The sequence below is a fragment of the Pseudophryne corroboree genome, chromosome 9, assembly GCF_028390025.1.
Source record: "Pseudophryne corroboree isolate aPseCor3 chromosome 9, aPseCor3.hap2, whole genome shotgun sequence".
NCBI classification, from domain to species: Eukaryota; Metazoa; Chordata; class Amphibia; order Anura; family Myobatrachidae; genus Pseudophryne; species Pseudophryne corroboree.
This window is the reverse complement of record NC_086452.1, coordinates 109,938,779-109,955,802: the sequence shown is the minus strand read 5'-3', so window position 1 is coordinate 109,955,802 and position 17,024 is coordinate 109,938,779. Positions and strand designations below refer to the sequence as shown.

Genomic DNA, 17,024 nt, shown 5'->3' with positions numbered 1-17,024 from the left:
ACAATGTCGGTGCTTCTGGGCTCTGAGGGAGTTCAAGGGAATTTGCATAGACAATATCTCAGTGTGTATGCACCTTGTGTTTGGTGGCCGTGCAGGTTGCGGGGTGAACGCAGACATTTTTTTCAAAGGGACAATCATGTACAAGGCATGGTTTAGCCGTGTCCATGATTGCCCCCTTTAAAAAATCCTGCACGGCCTCCAAACTTGGACTTCATTACATCCCGGCCATGATTTCACTTATGATTTTGTGAGGAGACCTAGAAACATGCACTGTCTGGTTCTCTGAGAACTGTGCATTGCCTGAGATCACACTGTACACTTGCACACGGATTGTTTACAGGGAATTGTTTTGTCCTGTGAACTAAAAATGCATGCAGCTTATGAGTGACCTTTTTTTGTCAGATTTTACGGAAATAGCAATTTAGTCGTTAAACAATGTATGCTCTCCTTAATTGGCAGGCCATTTTACCTGTTAGACATGAATTAATTTGTCACGACGTAATGAATATTAGCTGCTCTAGCATTAGGCTGAACCTCTCAGGTCACACATTCATCAAATGCCTATTAGTAAGCGTCATCCTATGAGTAAAGGCCTTCCATAGGAATAACTAACATGCGGTCTGCTTGCCCCCAGGGGTGATCTAATTTCAGGTACTGATGGTTCTTTGTTGTTTGCTATCTTGCTATGTTACTCTGATAAATAAATACTGTAACATTAATGAGTCAAACACCTTTAGTGAAGGAGTGCTGTTTGCTTAGGATGACTTTCTACACTCCTAACTGCTGTTTGTGTAATATCACATTATGCAAGGAGATACTTGAGTCAGTCAATGGATTCTTTATCTTGAACTCACCCACTTTTGTCTTCTTCCTAGAAGCTCTCCACCGGCCTTACGGCAGTGACTCAGAACCTCAAGCTCTTAATGATGCCATTCGCTGGAGTTCCAAGGAGAACCTGCTGGGAGCCACAGAGAGTGACCCCAATCTCTTTCTTGCACTCTATGATTTTGTGGCCAGCGGAGACAACACTCTAAGCATCACTAAAGGTTGGTTTGTGTGTGTAGTATAGAAAGGAATTTTTGTATCTCTCACCTTATACGTGACTTCATACAAGGGGAAATGATCTATAGAGTGTTACAGGCAGCTCTCTTACTCCTCTTCTGCGCTAGGGTGACAGGCTTATGTAACCATGGGTTTACACCGGAATGCAATACCCTGCACTTAACGAGAAACCATAGTCCAGTCGCAAGTAGTCTCAATGCAGATAATGACCAAATTCACCTCCCAGTATTACTGGGGATCCGGTCTGAAGATCGACACTATCTAGGTCGACCACTATAGGTTGACAGTCACTAGGTTGACAGGGTTGGAAGGTCTACAGGGTTTCTAGGTCGACGTGTGCTAGGTCAAAAGGTCGACATGAGTTTTTCACATTTTTTTTTTCTTTTTTTGAGCTTTTTCATACTTAACGATCCACGTGGACTACGATTGGAACGGTAATCTGTGCCGAGCGAAGCGGTAGCGGAGCGAGCCACCTTGCCCGAAGCATGGCGAGCGAACACTGTGCACTAATTTGGCTTGTACGCACAAAACCAAACAGACACTCATGTCGACCTTTTGACCTGTCGACCTAGCACATGTCGACCTAGAAACACTGTCAACCTAGTGACTGTCGACCTAAACATTGTTGACCTAGACACTGTCAATTTGATGATCCACACCCGTATTACTGATCAGGACACACAAACTCAATTTGCAGCAGTTAATAGCTCCTCATGATGTGGCAGTTACAGGGTATTGACAAGTGTATTTAATAGAGTGCAACTGAGAGGATCTCCAGTAGTGGATATAGGATTCACAGTCCCACCCCTATGTACAAGATCACTTCAATATACCTTAAAAGTTTCCCTGTTTGGGCTCTGTGTCCAGCTTATTCGCATGCTGTACTGATGGCCACCCCCTCGTAATACATAGGCTCCAGAGATGATGGATAATATAAGCAAACACCGTCTGATTTCACCAGTTGGTGGCCATTATATACAGACAGTACTGCACTGACTTCTATCTCCTGAAGTTCTTCAGATCCAGAGATACTTTTACATACCATCTGCTGTGTGTGTATCTAACCAATTAAAAGGGTTAGGTAGAGACTGGCGGCCTGAGCCTTGGCAAAACCATGTTGCACTGCAAGTGGGGTAGAAGTAATATGTGCAGAGAGATTTGAGAAGGGCAGTGTAAAAAATAAAGCTGTCCATCATTTGTGTGCTACGTACAAAAGCAGCCAGTATTTACCCTGCGTAAAAAAATATATTTGCACCTTTTGCATTGCTAATTGGTTTGCTCCAAATACACAGTTACTCGCTCTATCTTGCTATACTTGGTCTTTTGGTTTATTAAATCCTATTTAGTTGAAAAAAACAATCACAAAGCGGTTTCTTGTTAAGAAGCAGAAAGTAAACAAGATGATGATTCATCCTGGGCTGTGCCCTGCAGGTGGCTAATTATAGAAAATCCTGAATATTCAGTCTTTTAACCATGTTCTGTTTCATTATGTTGCAGGGGAGAAGCTGCGTGTGCTATGCTATAACCAGAATGGCGAATGGTGCGAAGTGCTGTCTAAGAATGGCCAGGGCTGGGTGCCCAGTAATTACATCACTCCTGTCAACAGCCTGGAGAAGCACTCGTGGTATCATGGCCCCGTGTCTCGCAGTGCAGCAGAGTATCTGCTCAGCAGCCTGATTAATGGCAGTTTCTTAGTGCGGGAGAGCGAGAGCAGCCCAGGCCAGCTCTCCATCTCCCTGCGTTATGAGGGCCGCGTCTACCACTACCGCATAAACACTGCCTCTGATGGCAAGGTGAGCATGAAAAAATACTAATTCATGGCCATTTTAATAAGTTAGATGATTGACATCCCGGGGATGTTGCCCACATAGTGAAATCTTTCTCTCCGATATCTGGTCTTTCAGACCTGTTTTTTTGAGATGACCTGTTAGTGGCACGAGGAGTTTTAAGAAAGCTAATGTTTCCTGTCCTGCAGGTTTACGTCACAGCGGAGAGCCGATTTACCACACTGGCTGAGCTGGTCCACCATCACTCCACCGTGGCTGACGGCCTTGTCACTATCTTACACTACCCAGCACCCAAGTGCAACAAGCCCACAGTTTACGGAGTGTCCCCCATCCATGATAAGTGGGAGATGGAGCGCACAGACATCACCATGAAGCACAAATTGGGAGGGGGACAGTACGGTGAAGTTTATGTAGGAGTCTGGAAAAAATACAATCTTACCGTGGCTGTGAAAACACTAAAGGTAATAAAGGTCTATGCATACTAGCTACCCTAAGTAGTGCTAGTTCTGCTTTCTCTCATCACATCTTTATGTCCCTACAAGGATACAGTGTCTCAATTACTCTTAGATGTTATAAGCCTTTTTTTTTTAATGGATGCTTGTAAATTTCTTCTCCCGTGTAAATATTCTGCATACCTACTGTCTATTCAACGATCAGTTTATTTATGTCTTTTAGAGTCAATTTTGATTGTCCCAAAATTATTTCAAATACAGATCAAATAAATGTTATTTTTCTTTTTCAAATGTGACCAATTGTTTTTGATCCTTATTTGTGGAATATGCACCAGAAAAGATGAGGATCTTATCCCTGCATTGTCCTCAGAGATCTAATGTTGTTTGGTGCCCATCCCTTACAGGAAGACACAATGGAGGTGGAGGAGTTTCTCAAGGAGGCCGCAGTGATGAAGGAGATCAAACATCCCAACCTGGTGCAACTGCTAGGTCTGTACTGCACGGGAATGCGTTCTATGTGGTTACTGATCTGTCTGTAGGAAGCCTCCCACTGTCTGGGGTCATCCTAACCTCTCCTGTCATTGTCCGGTCAGGTGTCTGCACACTGGAGCCCCCGTTTTACATTGTAACGGAATACATGCACTTTGGAAACCTGCTAGATTACCTGCGGGAGTGTAACCGGGAGGAAGTGACCGCTGTGGTACTGCTTTACATGGCCACTCAGATCTCTTCCGCCATGGAGTATCTGGAGAGGAAAAACTTCATCCACCGGTGAGCTGCATGCACTATCTTTTTGAGGTACTGATCTTGCTCTGTTTGTCAGTGTTTGTGGGGTACCGCTGCGTTCTGTATCATCCTTGAGGGCCAGAGCTCATTGTCTATATGTGATGCTACTCTAATATTGTAATATTTTGTGGCATCTTCGTTTAGGGACCTGGCTGCAAGGAACTGCCTGGTGGGGGAAAATCATGTTGTGAAAGTGGCTGATTTTGGGCTCTCTCGTCTGATGACTGGAGACACGTACACAGCTCATGCAGGTGCCAAGTTCCCCATCAAATGGACGGCACCGGAAAGCCTGGCATACAACACATTCTCCATCAAATCAGACGTCTGGGGTAAGAAATTAAGTGTAATAGCCTAACCCAGTTTGTTTATCTGTGCTCATTAATACAACTTAAAACCCTTTCACACCAAGCTTCTGACCTAAGGTGTACCCGGGTTGTGTGTCCCGGGATTTCAACCCTGATCGCAACCAGGGTCGAACCCGGGCCGAACCCGGATATTCTGCCGTGTGAACAGCTCGAGCCGGGTTATCAGACCAGAGAGGCGGATCAGCTGCGCTTAGAGATGATGTAATGTGGAGCGGCGGCTGATCAGGCAGAGTGCACATGGGTGTAGTCTGAAAAGGGGCAGCCCTGAAAATAGCCCGTGTCCATCGTGCAGTGTGAGCATGGTTTTCAGCAGCTGTGACACAGCTTCAAACCGTGTTCAGTAACCCAGGTGGGACCCAGGTTTTCAGTGTGAAAGGGTATTTTATATGCACATTATATCATTATTTATCATTATATTTTACTGAGCATTTAATCATTTCCTCTACACCTGAAACCTTAGTACTTTTACTACTATACAATCTGATATCTGATGAGGTAAAATGCTGTAGTATCCTCAGTGTACTGCAAGAGGGTGTCTGTAGTTGTCATATTGCTGTGGGGGAAAACCCCAATGTCTGCGTGCACTAATGTTTCTACCAGGCGATGCTCTGACATTGAACACTTAATCTGAGAAAGAAGCCATCCACAAAATGCATTTATTTTAAAATGATTAACTTTTTTGTAGCTAATGCTGGCCATTACTCAGCCTGTAGGTTCTGACCACCTTGCAGTGGGAACAATGTCACACATTGGGTGATATTCAATTCTTTCTGCCCCCTTCCACACCAGTTCTGTTTCTGCTGCCTGACCTGTTATCATAATTTCAGCTCGCTTCTCCTGGGATAGCGAGGAGCCCTAACCCTTTACGCAGCTAAACCTGATTACTATGGGCGCAATATGCGCGATAACGGGGATCACTTTAGAAAGGAGATTGGGCGTGATATATTATTTGAATACCGCCCATTGTGTCTGTGTTGTCTTTTTACAGCCCTTTGCTATTGGGGCAGACTTTGTAGTACTGTTACGTTATCTGGTCACCTCCTTGTAATTTCTGAATAATTAACACGGGCATAACTATAGTTTATCTCGTAACAAAGTTGTTAATGCATTTTAAATGGGGTTGGTATGGTCCTTCAACATTCATTGTCTAGATACCTTAATGTCAACAGGCAAATGTCCACATATTCAGAATGTGGATAGCTACAAAATTGACACCCAGTTTTCAACCTAACCCTAAAATTTTGAGTGTCAACATTATGGTGTCAACCTTTTTTACTATTAACATTGTGATTGATGACCCTTTTAAACCCCTTGGATTATACAATTTAGCTAAATGATGTCTGTTCCTTCTTGTACAGCTTTTGGGGTGCTGCTCTGGGAGATCGCTACTTACGGCATGTCTCCATACCCTGGCATCGACCTGTCTCAGGTATATGACTTGCTGGAGAAAGGGTATCGCATGGAGCAGCCAGAGGGCTGCCCCCCAAAGGTCTATGAACTGATGAGAGCATGTGAGTAACATAATTATTATATATATTTTTTTTTTGCAGCAAGCTAACAAACATTCTCTGAGATGCGTTCGCTTAATATAAGCAGCATTAATATTATGCAGTTGCCATTGCATTTAATAGATTTACCCTCCACTCATACTCTCTGCTTTATGCCCACCTCAGGTTGGCAGTGGAATCCATCTGATAGACCTTCTTTCGCAGAGACACACCAAGCCTTTGAGACCATGTTTCATGATTCTAATATAAACGAAGGTAAGTACAGTTACCATTAGCAACACCACTGTATGGATTTTATTCTGAGCATATTTCACTGTCTGAGCTCCAGGTGACGGATCCATTTCCTGTCTGACCATAGGTATAGGCGACCAACTTGGATGAGATCCTACAGAGTGTGGGCCCTACTGACGCAAACATATAGCTACTAGTTAGTTACTCTGGGTATATAGTCTTCTATATATAGCTTCTCTGAGTATATAGTGTGGTTCTAATTGGCTCATTTGCACTACTTTGAGATTGTCTAAATGAGGTTGGTGCTACACATTTAACAGTGAACATCTGCAATATTAAGGTTTTAAGGACCATGTTTAGTAGATTCTAGAAAGACCGTTCTCATTCTTGTAATGATACCAAATGTTGATTTTTCCTCCATTCGACAAAGGAATCAATTTTGCACATAAAACCAGTGTTCATAAGGATACAGCATAACAATCGCTAAGAACCAGCACCATAACTGAGATACTGTATGCCCATGGTACCCTTTAAGCACTATGCTTGTTTCTTTACTTGCAGAGGTTGCTGAAGAACTGGGACGCACTGCTGCTTCCTCAACATCCATTTCATGTCAGAGCCGCCTTCCCATACTGCCCTCTAAGTCTCGTACATTGAAGAAGAAAGTAGAGAACAAAGAGAACATTGAAGGCACTGGGGATTCATCCGATAACTCAACCTCCAGCACAACTCCAGGTAATGCAGATGCAGCCCTTTTCTGAATCATCTCGGTGACACTTAGGTGTAATGGGGAGAGGTTGCTATCTATACTGGGAAGGTGTGGAGATGGAAAAAGAGCAGTGCTACTGTTAAGTGTTATAAATGGCCTTTCTTTCTTCTTAGGGATACTTCGGGGATCTCCTGTAGCAAGTGGTTCTCCTGCTCTTCCCCGCAAGCAGAGGGATAAATCTCCTAGCAGCCTGCTGGGCGATACTAAGGAGACAACATTCACACGTGACCGTAAGGGAGGTTTCTTCAGTTCTTTTATGAAGAAAAAGAGTGCCCCTCAGCCTCCAAAACGCAGCAGCTCCTTCCGTGAAATGGAAAACCAGCCCCACAAGAGGCCTGAGCTCACTGGGGAGCTCGCCGCTTTCCAGCAGCTTGATGGTCTAGACACTCCTGCTTCTCCTGGCTCCCACAAGTGCTATGGGGGAGTATCTCAACGTAATTTTGCGGAAGAAGCCACGGGGGGAGTCAGCGGTGGTTGGACCGGAATATCGGGCTTCTTCACTCCCCGTCTCATCAAAAAGACATTTGGATTGCGGACAGGAAAATCAGGGAGCAATGATGATCAATCCAAACCTTTTCCCAGGTCCAATTCCACATCCTCTATGTCACCTGTGGTTTCTGAGCAGGACAGAATATCAATGACACTGCCGAGAAACTGCCACCGGACTAAGGTCCAGCTGGACCGTGCTGCCTCTGTGTCCTCACAGCCAGATGAGAACCAGCAGGATCTTCCAAGGACTGCATTAGACATGGCACCCGCACAGCCAAATAGGGACCGAGTAAAGGCCAAAATGCTTCCACGCACTGGAGGTAGTGAACGAAATGGTGGTCTGCGGACAGGTGCAGATGACAGATCATCACCCGGAAAACACGTAGGAGGAGTCTCTTCCTCTTTCCCTACAGCCGCCCACAACCACAAAGTGCCGGTTCTCATCTCTCCATCCCCAAGGAATGCATCTACAGATGGCCAGCTGGTTGGAATGGATTCTTTAGGTCACACCTTCAAATTGCTTCAGGAACATGTGGCACCAGCTGGTTCTGAGAAGGACCGTCCTTCTCATCGCCGACTGAAGCCAAAATGTGCGCCCCCTCCTCCTCCAAATCTGAGGTTCCTCCAACAGCCACCTGCTGAGGGCACAGGCTCATCTGCACCTGCACAGTCTGTCCCTGACCGTGCGCCCAAGCCATCCCGGCCCATGCTGCCACCTCCACCTCCTGTTAGTCAAGCAGGAAAGCTTTCCAATGGGGCAGCTGGAGGTGGTAGGGGAGCACTTAGGAAGTCCAAGCAACCTGCAGAGAAGATCCCTGCAGAAAAAATAAGCAAAGAAGCCCTATTGCAGTGTGCTGGAATGCTATCCAGTGCATTAGCACTACCCCAACCCAACAGCCAATTAGTGGACACAGGCCACCAGCTTCTGGACTACTGCACTGGATATGTGGACTCCATCGCCCAAACACGCAACAAATTTGCCTTCCGCGAGGCTGTCAGTCGCTTAGAGGTCAGTTTGCAAGAGCTGCAGGTGTCTTCCGCAGGGGCTGGGGCTGGAGGTGCTTCTGCTGCTTCCCAGGGTCCAAACCCTGTACTTAATAACTTACTTTCCTGTGTACAGGAGATCAGTGACGTAGTACAGAGGTAGCCTCCGACTGGTCCACTCTCATGTTCGTGAGGCATTTGTTACTGACACCCCAAACACCGTAAACTAACCCCCGCCGTTGGGATGCACTGGCAGGTGTGTGACAGGTGTTAACCTCAGCATTGAAGGAGCAAATTAAAGGGTTTGGCCTCTGTATTGCTGGTAATAAGACTGAACAGTGCAATGCAGCAGAAATCATTTAACACTAAAACACCAGATTACATTTTAATCTCCATTTTTTTTTTTTTTTTTTTTTTGCTTTGCTTTATTTGTCCTTTACATCTCAGGTTTAGTTTGTATCTTCATATGGAGATTTTTGTTCTCCATTCTGACTGGGTCCAAAAATAAAATGAGCAATGTTGCAATCCCGTTTGGTAACTATCCGGCATCTCAGAGTCAGAAAAACTGGGGAATGTGTGATGGTATTATATTTTAGACCACCTTCCGTGCTGTTTGAGGCAGGTAGAGGTTAGTGTGCACGTGTGGAGCCAGGATTCCACGTGGGAAGCAGATAGACCACAATAAACAACGTCAAAGTAATTAGTCTGGTATTTTAACCTCTTAAGGGACTAAGCAAGGCCCAAGTTGTTCTAGTATTTTATGATTTTATCTTTTACCTCTTTAAACCTCTGTTGTCAGAGGGAGAGGTCGAGTTTTGCAGTACTTTTTACATTGCAGACTATGATACGGGCACCTCCTGGTTTAAAATGGTTTTCTGCAACAGCCCAGGCAGTGAAGATAATAAAATTGTACATATCGCCAAATTGCTGTGGAGGCAGCCATTTTGGGAGCCAATCCTACATATACAACCTGTGACTTCACTTGGAGCTAGCATGAGGCATCTTCTCTCCCAGTTCCATTTTTGTTTATGTTTGCATCATTCACAAAATGGCTTCCTCCGCTGTCTATAAGCAATGTATACACTTTCATTGACACACGCTGGGAATGCAGGAATGTTGATATGTTGACTTTGCCACATAGCTATAATTCTGTTGTATCACACAAAGATTTTAAAAGCTTATTCGCTTGTATGATGAATTTCTCATTTCTTTGCTCTCACAAGCCATGGAGATCACAGCATGTTTTTGTGGAAATGCCACATATTCTCTGTCCCACAATGCAATGTGACTGCTCTGACCACCACAATTATGCAGTGCCCACGTTAATTGAAACACTACGCATTCACAGGAACCTGACAGGTGTTATTCAGTCGTTGAGTTATTATGATGTGTACGTGTATTCTCATTATTATTTGTTTTGGTCCAGATTTTGTATAGAGAAGTATATATTGTGACCTCACTTAGGGCGTGCTTTTTCGCTCTGCAGAATATGTATATGGAACGATTGTGATCACCGTTTATGCCATCTGTCATACACTTAGTGATTAAATGCCTGAAATAGCTTTTTCTGGGTAATACTGGAATATGGGCATAACTGGAGTCTACAGCTGAGGCTACACAAATAAAAGGTGCATTCACTTAACATGAACTTGTTGCTTTATGTTTTGTGGGAAGTGACCTCTAGAGCATGGCTGCATGATCAGAAATATCATGCAGCCATGGGAAAAAACAGACACCCAACTGACTTTTCAAACAATTGAATATCCCCGATTGAGTACAGTATTTAAATATTGTCCTTTAGAAATTGTGGGTTTTATTTTTAGTCAGGTATGACCTCTGTGGTTAGGTGATGCACAATAGGGAAAGATCGCATTTTGCCTTTTACAGAAGCCTTGTCAAATACTTTAGTAATTGGCGAAGAATCTTCAGTACAATATTGGGAAGCTCAATCTTCTAATTCCCAAATACAGTTTTCAGGGAAGCTAATATTCTCACCACTTGACCCTTTCCTAGTAACTTGCAGGGAAATTATAATTAACGGGGGGTGTAACTCCTCAAGCACCTTAAAAACACCATTTATGCAACGTGAACTGCTACCACGCTCAATATTTCATTTAGTCAATTATTCTAAGCATGCATAGTGAGAGAGGGGTGGCACTTGATATGCCGGCTTAGATAGGGTGATGGAGCGCTTTATTGGAACACTGAAATAGAATGCATCTATGCTTCCTGTGCAGACTAGCTAGACTTCTTGGACATCAGTGATTCCACACTAACTGCATCCGCTAGGATTTCATACAGTGAATGCACCTTTTATTGCATAAGATTTATTTTTAACCTTGTAGTGCCAGTATGTTGACACCCCCACCCTGCCACATTGAACGTACCAGGCACACAAGGTTTTGGGGACCTGATTGGATTGTGTTCTGGTCTTTGTCGATAACTGTGTGTAATTATGTAAGTATCGCATAATCTGCTCTGTTTCGCGCCTTGCTCATGTTTCCCAGGTCATGAAAGCAACTGGTAACCTCTCTACTTATTTGCTGTACTATACTATGGGGCTGTAATTTCTGCATCTGTGGGAATTCCATGTGCTCTTCATATCATTGTCTATTCTGCTGACACGTTTGTCCTGCAGAAACTGTAACTTTGGGCCAGTAACCCCATCCAAAACCTCTGCAGCAATCAATGTATATCCTCACCCCCCAACCCCTGCCCTGAGGTCAGTTTCTGCTCTATAAGGCTGCTACAAAGAATTATATGGAGTTGTCAATCACGTAGACATTAAGCACTCTAATATAGAACACTAGCAGCATCCATTGTCCCTATTCCTTTGTATTTAAGCCCCCCCCCCCCCCCCTTAAATATTTACATTGTAGGGTGTTATCAGTTTTCCCACTCATGCTTCACCCTGCTTCCTGTAATACTTTGTAGGGATCACTACAGTCCGTAATGCATGGCAGGAGAACAGTTTATGGATGGTTCTCTCTGGGATGACTGGCGCTGCACACCTCCGCCACACTCCCCCACACACTACCAGTGTTTTCAATTTATTTTTTTGTTTTTTAAAGTTCTTGTAATATATTTTGTTGGTGTTTCTTTATTTAATTTTCACTGGTTTATTTTCTGACTGTGAACTGCTAACAGTGTTACATGTGATGTGAATGTGACCCCTTGAATGGATGCCATGTTATATATCTGTTTTTGTTTTATCATTTTTTTGTTTTTTTTTTAAGAAAAAGAACAAAAAAAAAGAGAAAAGGATGTTGCAATATTTTATCGCAAATAAACTTGAAGCCTCTACTTTTTGTGTCCTGTTTAATTAATCTTATGAGAACATTAAAGAGCCCTGGTCATTTTCAGCACAACATTAATGGTCCTAAAACATGGTTATGTACAAGTAATTACATGGTTATGGCTCAGACGGGCTAGCTGGGGACAGTTTGCACATTAGATGCCTGATTCCTTTAGTGAGGTCTCCACATATAGGGTCTGGTCACTATCCTGGATATCATTCAGTTTTCTTACGATCCAAATACTGTGCATGCTCCACACCTGTACTGCGCATGTACAGTATGGATCCTCGGACGCAATAAGGCTGCAGACGTCAGATGATTGTCAGTCGGCAGCTGCATGGGGGTGGGAAGAGGGCGGTGATAGTCTCCGTTTCACAAAACTGTACATCGCTGTCACTAAATACTGTCTGCCAGTACGAGTAATGGTCACGCTTATAAGTTATCACATATCACCAAGCTGAATGTAACTTTATAAGGAACTTCACAGTGCGCAAAAGTGATTATATGTATGTGTGTGTGTGTGTGTGTATATATATATATATATATATATATATATATATATATATATATATATGTGTGTGTGTGTGTGTATGTGTGTGTATATATATATATATATATATATATATATATATATATATATACACATAAACTGCTCTCCAGCTCCATATCCCCTTCCTAAATCTCAAACCAGATCTCAAAGTACTTTCCCTCATTCCCTTTGAGCTACCTCTGACCTATGCCTTGCCACTGATGACCCTTTCTTACGTCTGCCGTACCACTACCTACTTAAGGAATTTCCTACTGCTCCCAATCAGACTTTCCCAAAGTGTTGATGATGAATGTGATGGTGCACTGATGGTGGCCAGTCTGGAACTACTGGCGGTCATACTGCGCCCTGGGGTGCAGAAAAGAATTGTCTCAGTGCACGCACGTTCCTGCACACGCGTGTGCGCAAGGCTTAGACTAGCATTTGCAAATTATCACACCCGCAAATCCGGCAATGGGCACCAGAGTGAATGTAGCCGTGTCCATCTCTAAGTCATGCACGAGGTCTCTTGTGGTGTAGGTGTACTGAGAATAAAAGAAAACATATATAGTGTACACTGTAAATGACTTGCTTGTGATTTCAGTGATACCTCCTTTGGTGAAATAAGAATTCTGTTTAAGGAGAGTTGGAATGCATCCAGTAATTAGGAGTTCTTAGACCATGTCTAACAAAACCAATCCCCCTAGCAGGGATGGACTGGGGCTCTTAACCTTACTTCATGCACACATAAAGGGGTGTGTCATGAGTCAAGGAGGCCTGGCCTCACGACATAACCCCAGTGTCTCTCTGTGCTGATGGCTGAGCAGAGCACCGGGAGGCTGTGCTGCTCAGCTAGCCCAAGTCTCTCTGTATCATGGTCCCTGTATGCAGGCAGCCGAGCAGAGCGCCCAGTGGCAGCGCTGATTGGCCAGCCTAGGTTTTTCTTACGTCCTAGGGGATGCTGGGGACCACATTAGTACCAAGGGGTATAGACTGGTCCACTAGGAGCCACTGGCACTTTAAGAGTTTGAGAGTGTGGGCTTGCTCCTCCCTCTATGCCCCTCCTACCAGACTCGGTTTAGAAAATGTTCCCGGAGGAGCCGGTCACAGCTAGGGGAGCTCTCCAGAGTTTCTCTAGTAAAGTTATTTTTTAGAGTTTATTATTTTACAGGGAGACTGCTGGCAACAGCCTCCCTGCTTTGAGGGACTAAGGGGGGGGGGGGGGGAGTAGTGTCCGCCCTGCGGGGTCTGAGCCACTATCTCCGCTGACAGGACACTGAGCTCCTGAGGGGTTCGAACGTTCCCCGCCACAGGGGATCGCTCACCCCGGCAGCATGCTGCCACCTCCTTACAGAGCCAGAAGATGGCGAGATATGGCGACACAAGGGTAGGAGCGCAGCGCTCAGCGGCACACAGTGTTGGCACTATGAGGGGCGTCCTGAGCCAGCGTCTTAATACCCTACACTGGTCACAGACGCTAATAGGTGACCGAATCCCCAGGCTAGCGACAGAATCCGCAGTACACAGACGCTAACCGGCCTTGGCTAGCGACGAAATTCCCCAGGCCAGTATAAAGAATTGTGCGGGAAGACTCGCCATCTTCAGGAGGCGGAGCTTCTCCTCAGAGCAGACCCAGCAGCGTTCAGCACCATTTTCCTGCCTGCAAGTTCCTGTACACAGGAAGCTGTCCCTCCAAGCAACTCCAGCTATCCTGAGCGGTACCACGGGGTTGTAGAAGGGGGGGTTGTGTAAATGTGTAGTCTAGTAAGGTACATGGATAGCGCTGGTAGTTTTATTTGTTCTACCTCAGAGAGCACTGTGTGTAGGTTGGCTCCAATCTCTGTGTCTCTCTCTGCCATACTTGGGGTGGGGGAAGCTGTGACTGACTGTTCCCTGTGTGTGTGTATGTGGGTATTCAATACCTTTCATAGCCATGTCTAGGGACTTGGTGTCATATGCTGCTGAAGTGGTTTCCTCTCAGGAGGAATCCATTTTGTGTACACAGAAATGTAATAACGGTGCTGAGACAGCGTCTAAATACCCTAAACTGAATCCCCAGACTAGCGACTGAATCCTCCGTACACAGGCGCTAACCAGGGACTGAATCCCCAGGCTAGCGACAGAAACCTCAGTACACAGATGCTGGCCGGGAACTGAATCCCCCAGCTAGCGACGGAATCCTCACGCCAGTATATAGAAGTTGCGCGGGAAGACGCGCAATCTTCGGCACCATTTTCCAGTCTGCAGCTCCTATTGCACAGACTGTGGACGGTGAAGGGGACGTGCTGGGGGTGGGGTGCAGCTCATGTTGGAGGCCATTAGCTATATATGTTAAATATTGCTGAGGAGGCTTACTTCACTGACAATAAGAAAGTCTCGCTAACCTTCCCTGCGTCTAATGTATAAAACGCTGTTTAAAAATCCTGAGAGGATAGAATGAATTGGGAAAAACCCACCCATAATTGACGCATCTGTGTCCAGACTGTCAAGGATGGTGGTTTTACCAGTACCGGGATCTGCCGCGTTGAAAGAACCGGCTGATCGCGGGATTGACACTATGCATATCCCTATACACATATCCATATACACTGCTTCGGGGGCGATACTACGACCTACCATTGCCCGTGTGTGGATTTCTAATGCTATAGTAAAGTGGACTGACACGTTACTTGAGAAATTGGTTACAATGGATAAAAGTGACGTTGAATTGTTCTTGCGTAACATACAGGATTCTGCAGGATTTACGGTGGAATCCATGAAAGACCTGGGTTCGACGGCTGCAGAAATATCCTCCATGTCTGTCTCAGCTCGTAGAGGACTCTGGCTGCGCCAATGGTCTGCCGAAATGGAATCCAGGAGAGGTGTGGAGACCCTACCCTATACAGGTCAGGCTCCCTTTGGGGAAGCATTGGATATGTAGCTTTCTACGATTATAGCGGTTAAGTCTCCGTTCTTCCCTCAGCTGCACCTGCCTCGAAGAAACCCTTTTCTTCAGCTGCGTCACAGTTCTTTCGGACTGCCAAGCCAAGAAAGGCCAAACCGGCCAACACCTTCTTTAGGGGAGGTCGGCCAAGATTCAAGAAACCTGCTGCGGCGGGTTCCCAGGAACAGAAGCCTGCTTCAGGTGCGCCAAAGTCCTCCGCGTGACGGTGGACTGCGCAGCCTGGAGGTAGGGCCAGTGGGGGCGAGACTCAGACAGTTCAGTCACGTCTGGGTGTCGTCCGGCCTGGATCCCTTGGTACTAGATATTGTGTCCCAGGGGTACCGGCTGGAATTTCAAGATCTCCCTCCTCATCAGTTCTTCAAATTGGGCTTGCCAGCTTTGCCGGCAGACAGAGCTACCCTACAGGGAGCCATCCAGAAGTTGGTGGAGGCACAGGTCATTGTACCAGTCCCTTCTCAAATGCAAAACACGGTTTACTATTCGAACCTTTTCGTGGTACCGGAACCGGATGGTTCGGTCAGGCCCATTCTGAACTTAAAATCACTAAACTCCTTTCTGAGGGAATTCAAGTTCAAAATGGAGTCTCTAAGGGCAGTGATATCAGGTTTGGCAGTGGGGGAATTCCTGGTATCCCTGGATATCAAGGATGTGTACCTCCACATTCCGATTTGGCTGCCGCATCAAGCTTATCTCCGATTCGCACTGTTGGACTGTCATTTTCAGTTCAAGGCCCTGCCATTCGGCCTCTCCACAGCACCAAGGGTATTCACCAAGGTGATGGCGGAAATGATGGTTCTCCGCAGGTAGGGGTGAACATAATTCCAAATCTGGACGATCTGCTAATACAGGCATCGTCCGAGGAGAAGCTGTTATGGTCAATAGCTCTCACGACCAAGCTTCTCAGGGAACATGGTTGGATCCTGAATATCCCAAAATCACATTTGGAACCGACCAGGAGGTTGTCCTTTCTGGGAATGATCCTCGACACGGAAGTGCAGAGGGTGTTTCTTCCGGAAGAAAATGCGTTGGTGATACAAACAATAGTCCGGGATGTTCTGAAGCCAACCCGGGTGTCGGTCCATCAGTGCATTCGCTTTCTGGGAAAGATGGTGGCCTCTTACGAGGTTCTGCAGTACGGGAGGTTTCATGCTCAGCCCTTCCAACTGGATCTCCTGGACAAGTGGTCGGGATCCCATCTACACATGCACCAGAGAATACATCTGTCGCCAAAGGCCAGGATTTCACTCCTCTGGTGGCTGCAATTACCTCACCTTCTGGAGGACCGCAGGTTCGGGATTCAGGAATGGATCCTTCTAACCACGGATGCAAGTCTCTGGGGCTGGGGCGCAGTCACTCAAGGGGAAACCTTCCAAGGAAGGTGGTCAAGTCTGGAAGCCGGCCTGCCAATAAACATTTTGGAACTAAGAGCTGTATACAACGGTCTTTTCTAAGCGGCCCCTCTTCTGAGAAATCGGGCCGTTCAAGTGCAGACGGACAATGTAACGACAGTGGCTTACATAAACCAACAGGGCGGAACCAAGAGCAGAGCTGCAATGTCAGAGGTAACGAGAATCATCCTCTGGGCAGAAAAACGCGTTTGCACAGTCAGCAATCTTCATTCCGGGAGTAGACAACTGGGAAGCAGACTTCCTCAGCAGACACTATCTCCAACCAGGGGAGTGGGGTCTCCATCCGGAGTTGTTCAAGGGGGTAACATATCTTTGGTGCGTACCCCAGATCGACATGATGGCCTCTCGTCTCAACAATAAGCTTTGGCGGTATTGTTCCAGGTCGCGGGACCCGCAAGCAGTGGCGGTGGATGCCC

General features: G+C 45.8%; 1 protein-coding gene across 4 annotated transcripts in view; it reads left to right on the top strand.

The window, feature by feature from the left end:
* Positions 1-11,736, top strand: part of ABL2 (ABL proto-oncogene 2, non-receptor tyrosine kinase) — an 87,427-nt gene extending 75,691 nt beyond the window's left edge. For 2 of the 4 annotated variants that reach the window (XM_063939750.1, XM_063939752.1), the window contains exons 2-11: positions 879-1,046; positions 2,560-2,855; positions 3,038-3,310; positions 3,706-3,790; positions 3,895-4,072; positions 4,232-4,416; positions 5,811-5,963; positions 6,126-6,215; positions 6,753-6,926; positions 7,074-11,736. In XM_063939750.1, coding sequence (XP_063795820.1) covers positions 879-1,046; positions 2,560-2,855; positions 3,038-3,310; positions 3,706-3,790; positions 3,895-4,072; positions 4,232-4,416; positions 5,811-5,963; positions 6,126-6,215; positions 6,753-6,926; positions 7,074-8,596 — 3,125 coding nt within the window. In that variant the 3' untranslated portion in view covers positions 8,597-11,736. Of the gene's footprint in view, positions 1-875; positions 1,047-2,559; positions 2,856-3,037; positions 3,311-3,705; positions 3,791-3,894; positions 4,073-4,231; positions 4,417-5,810; positions 5,964-6,125; positions 6,216-6,752; positions 6,927-7,073 lie in introns of all 4 variants that reach the window. The other 2 variants (XM_063939749.1, XM_063939751.1) reach the window with 1 other exon arrangement.
* The last annotated feature ends 5,288 nt before the right edge of the window (positions 11,737-17,024 follow it).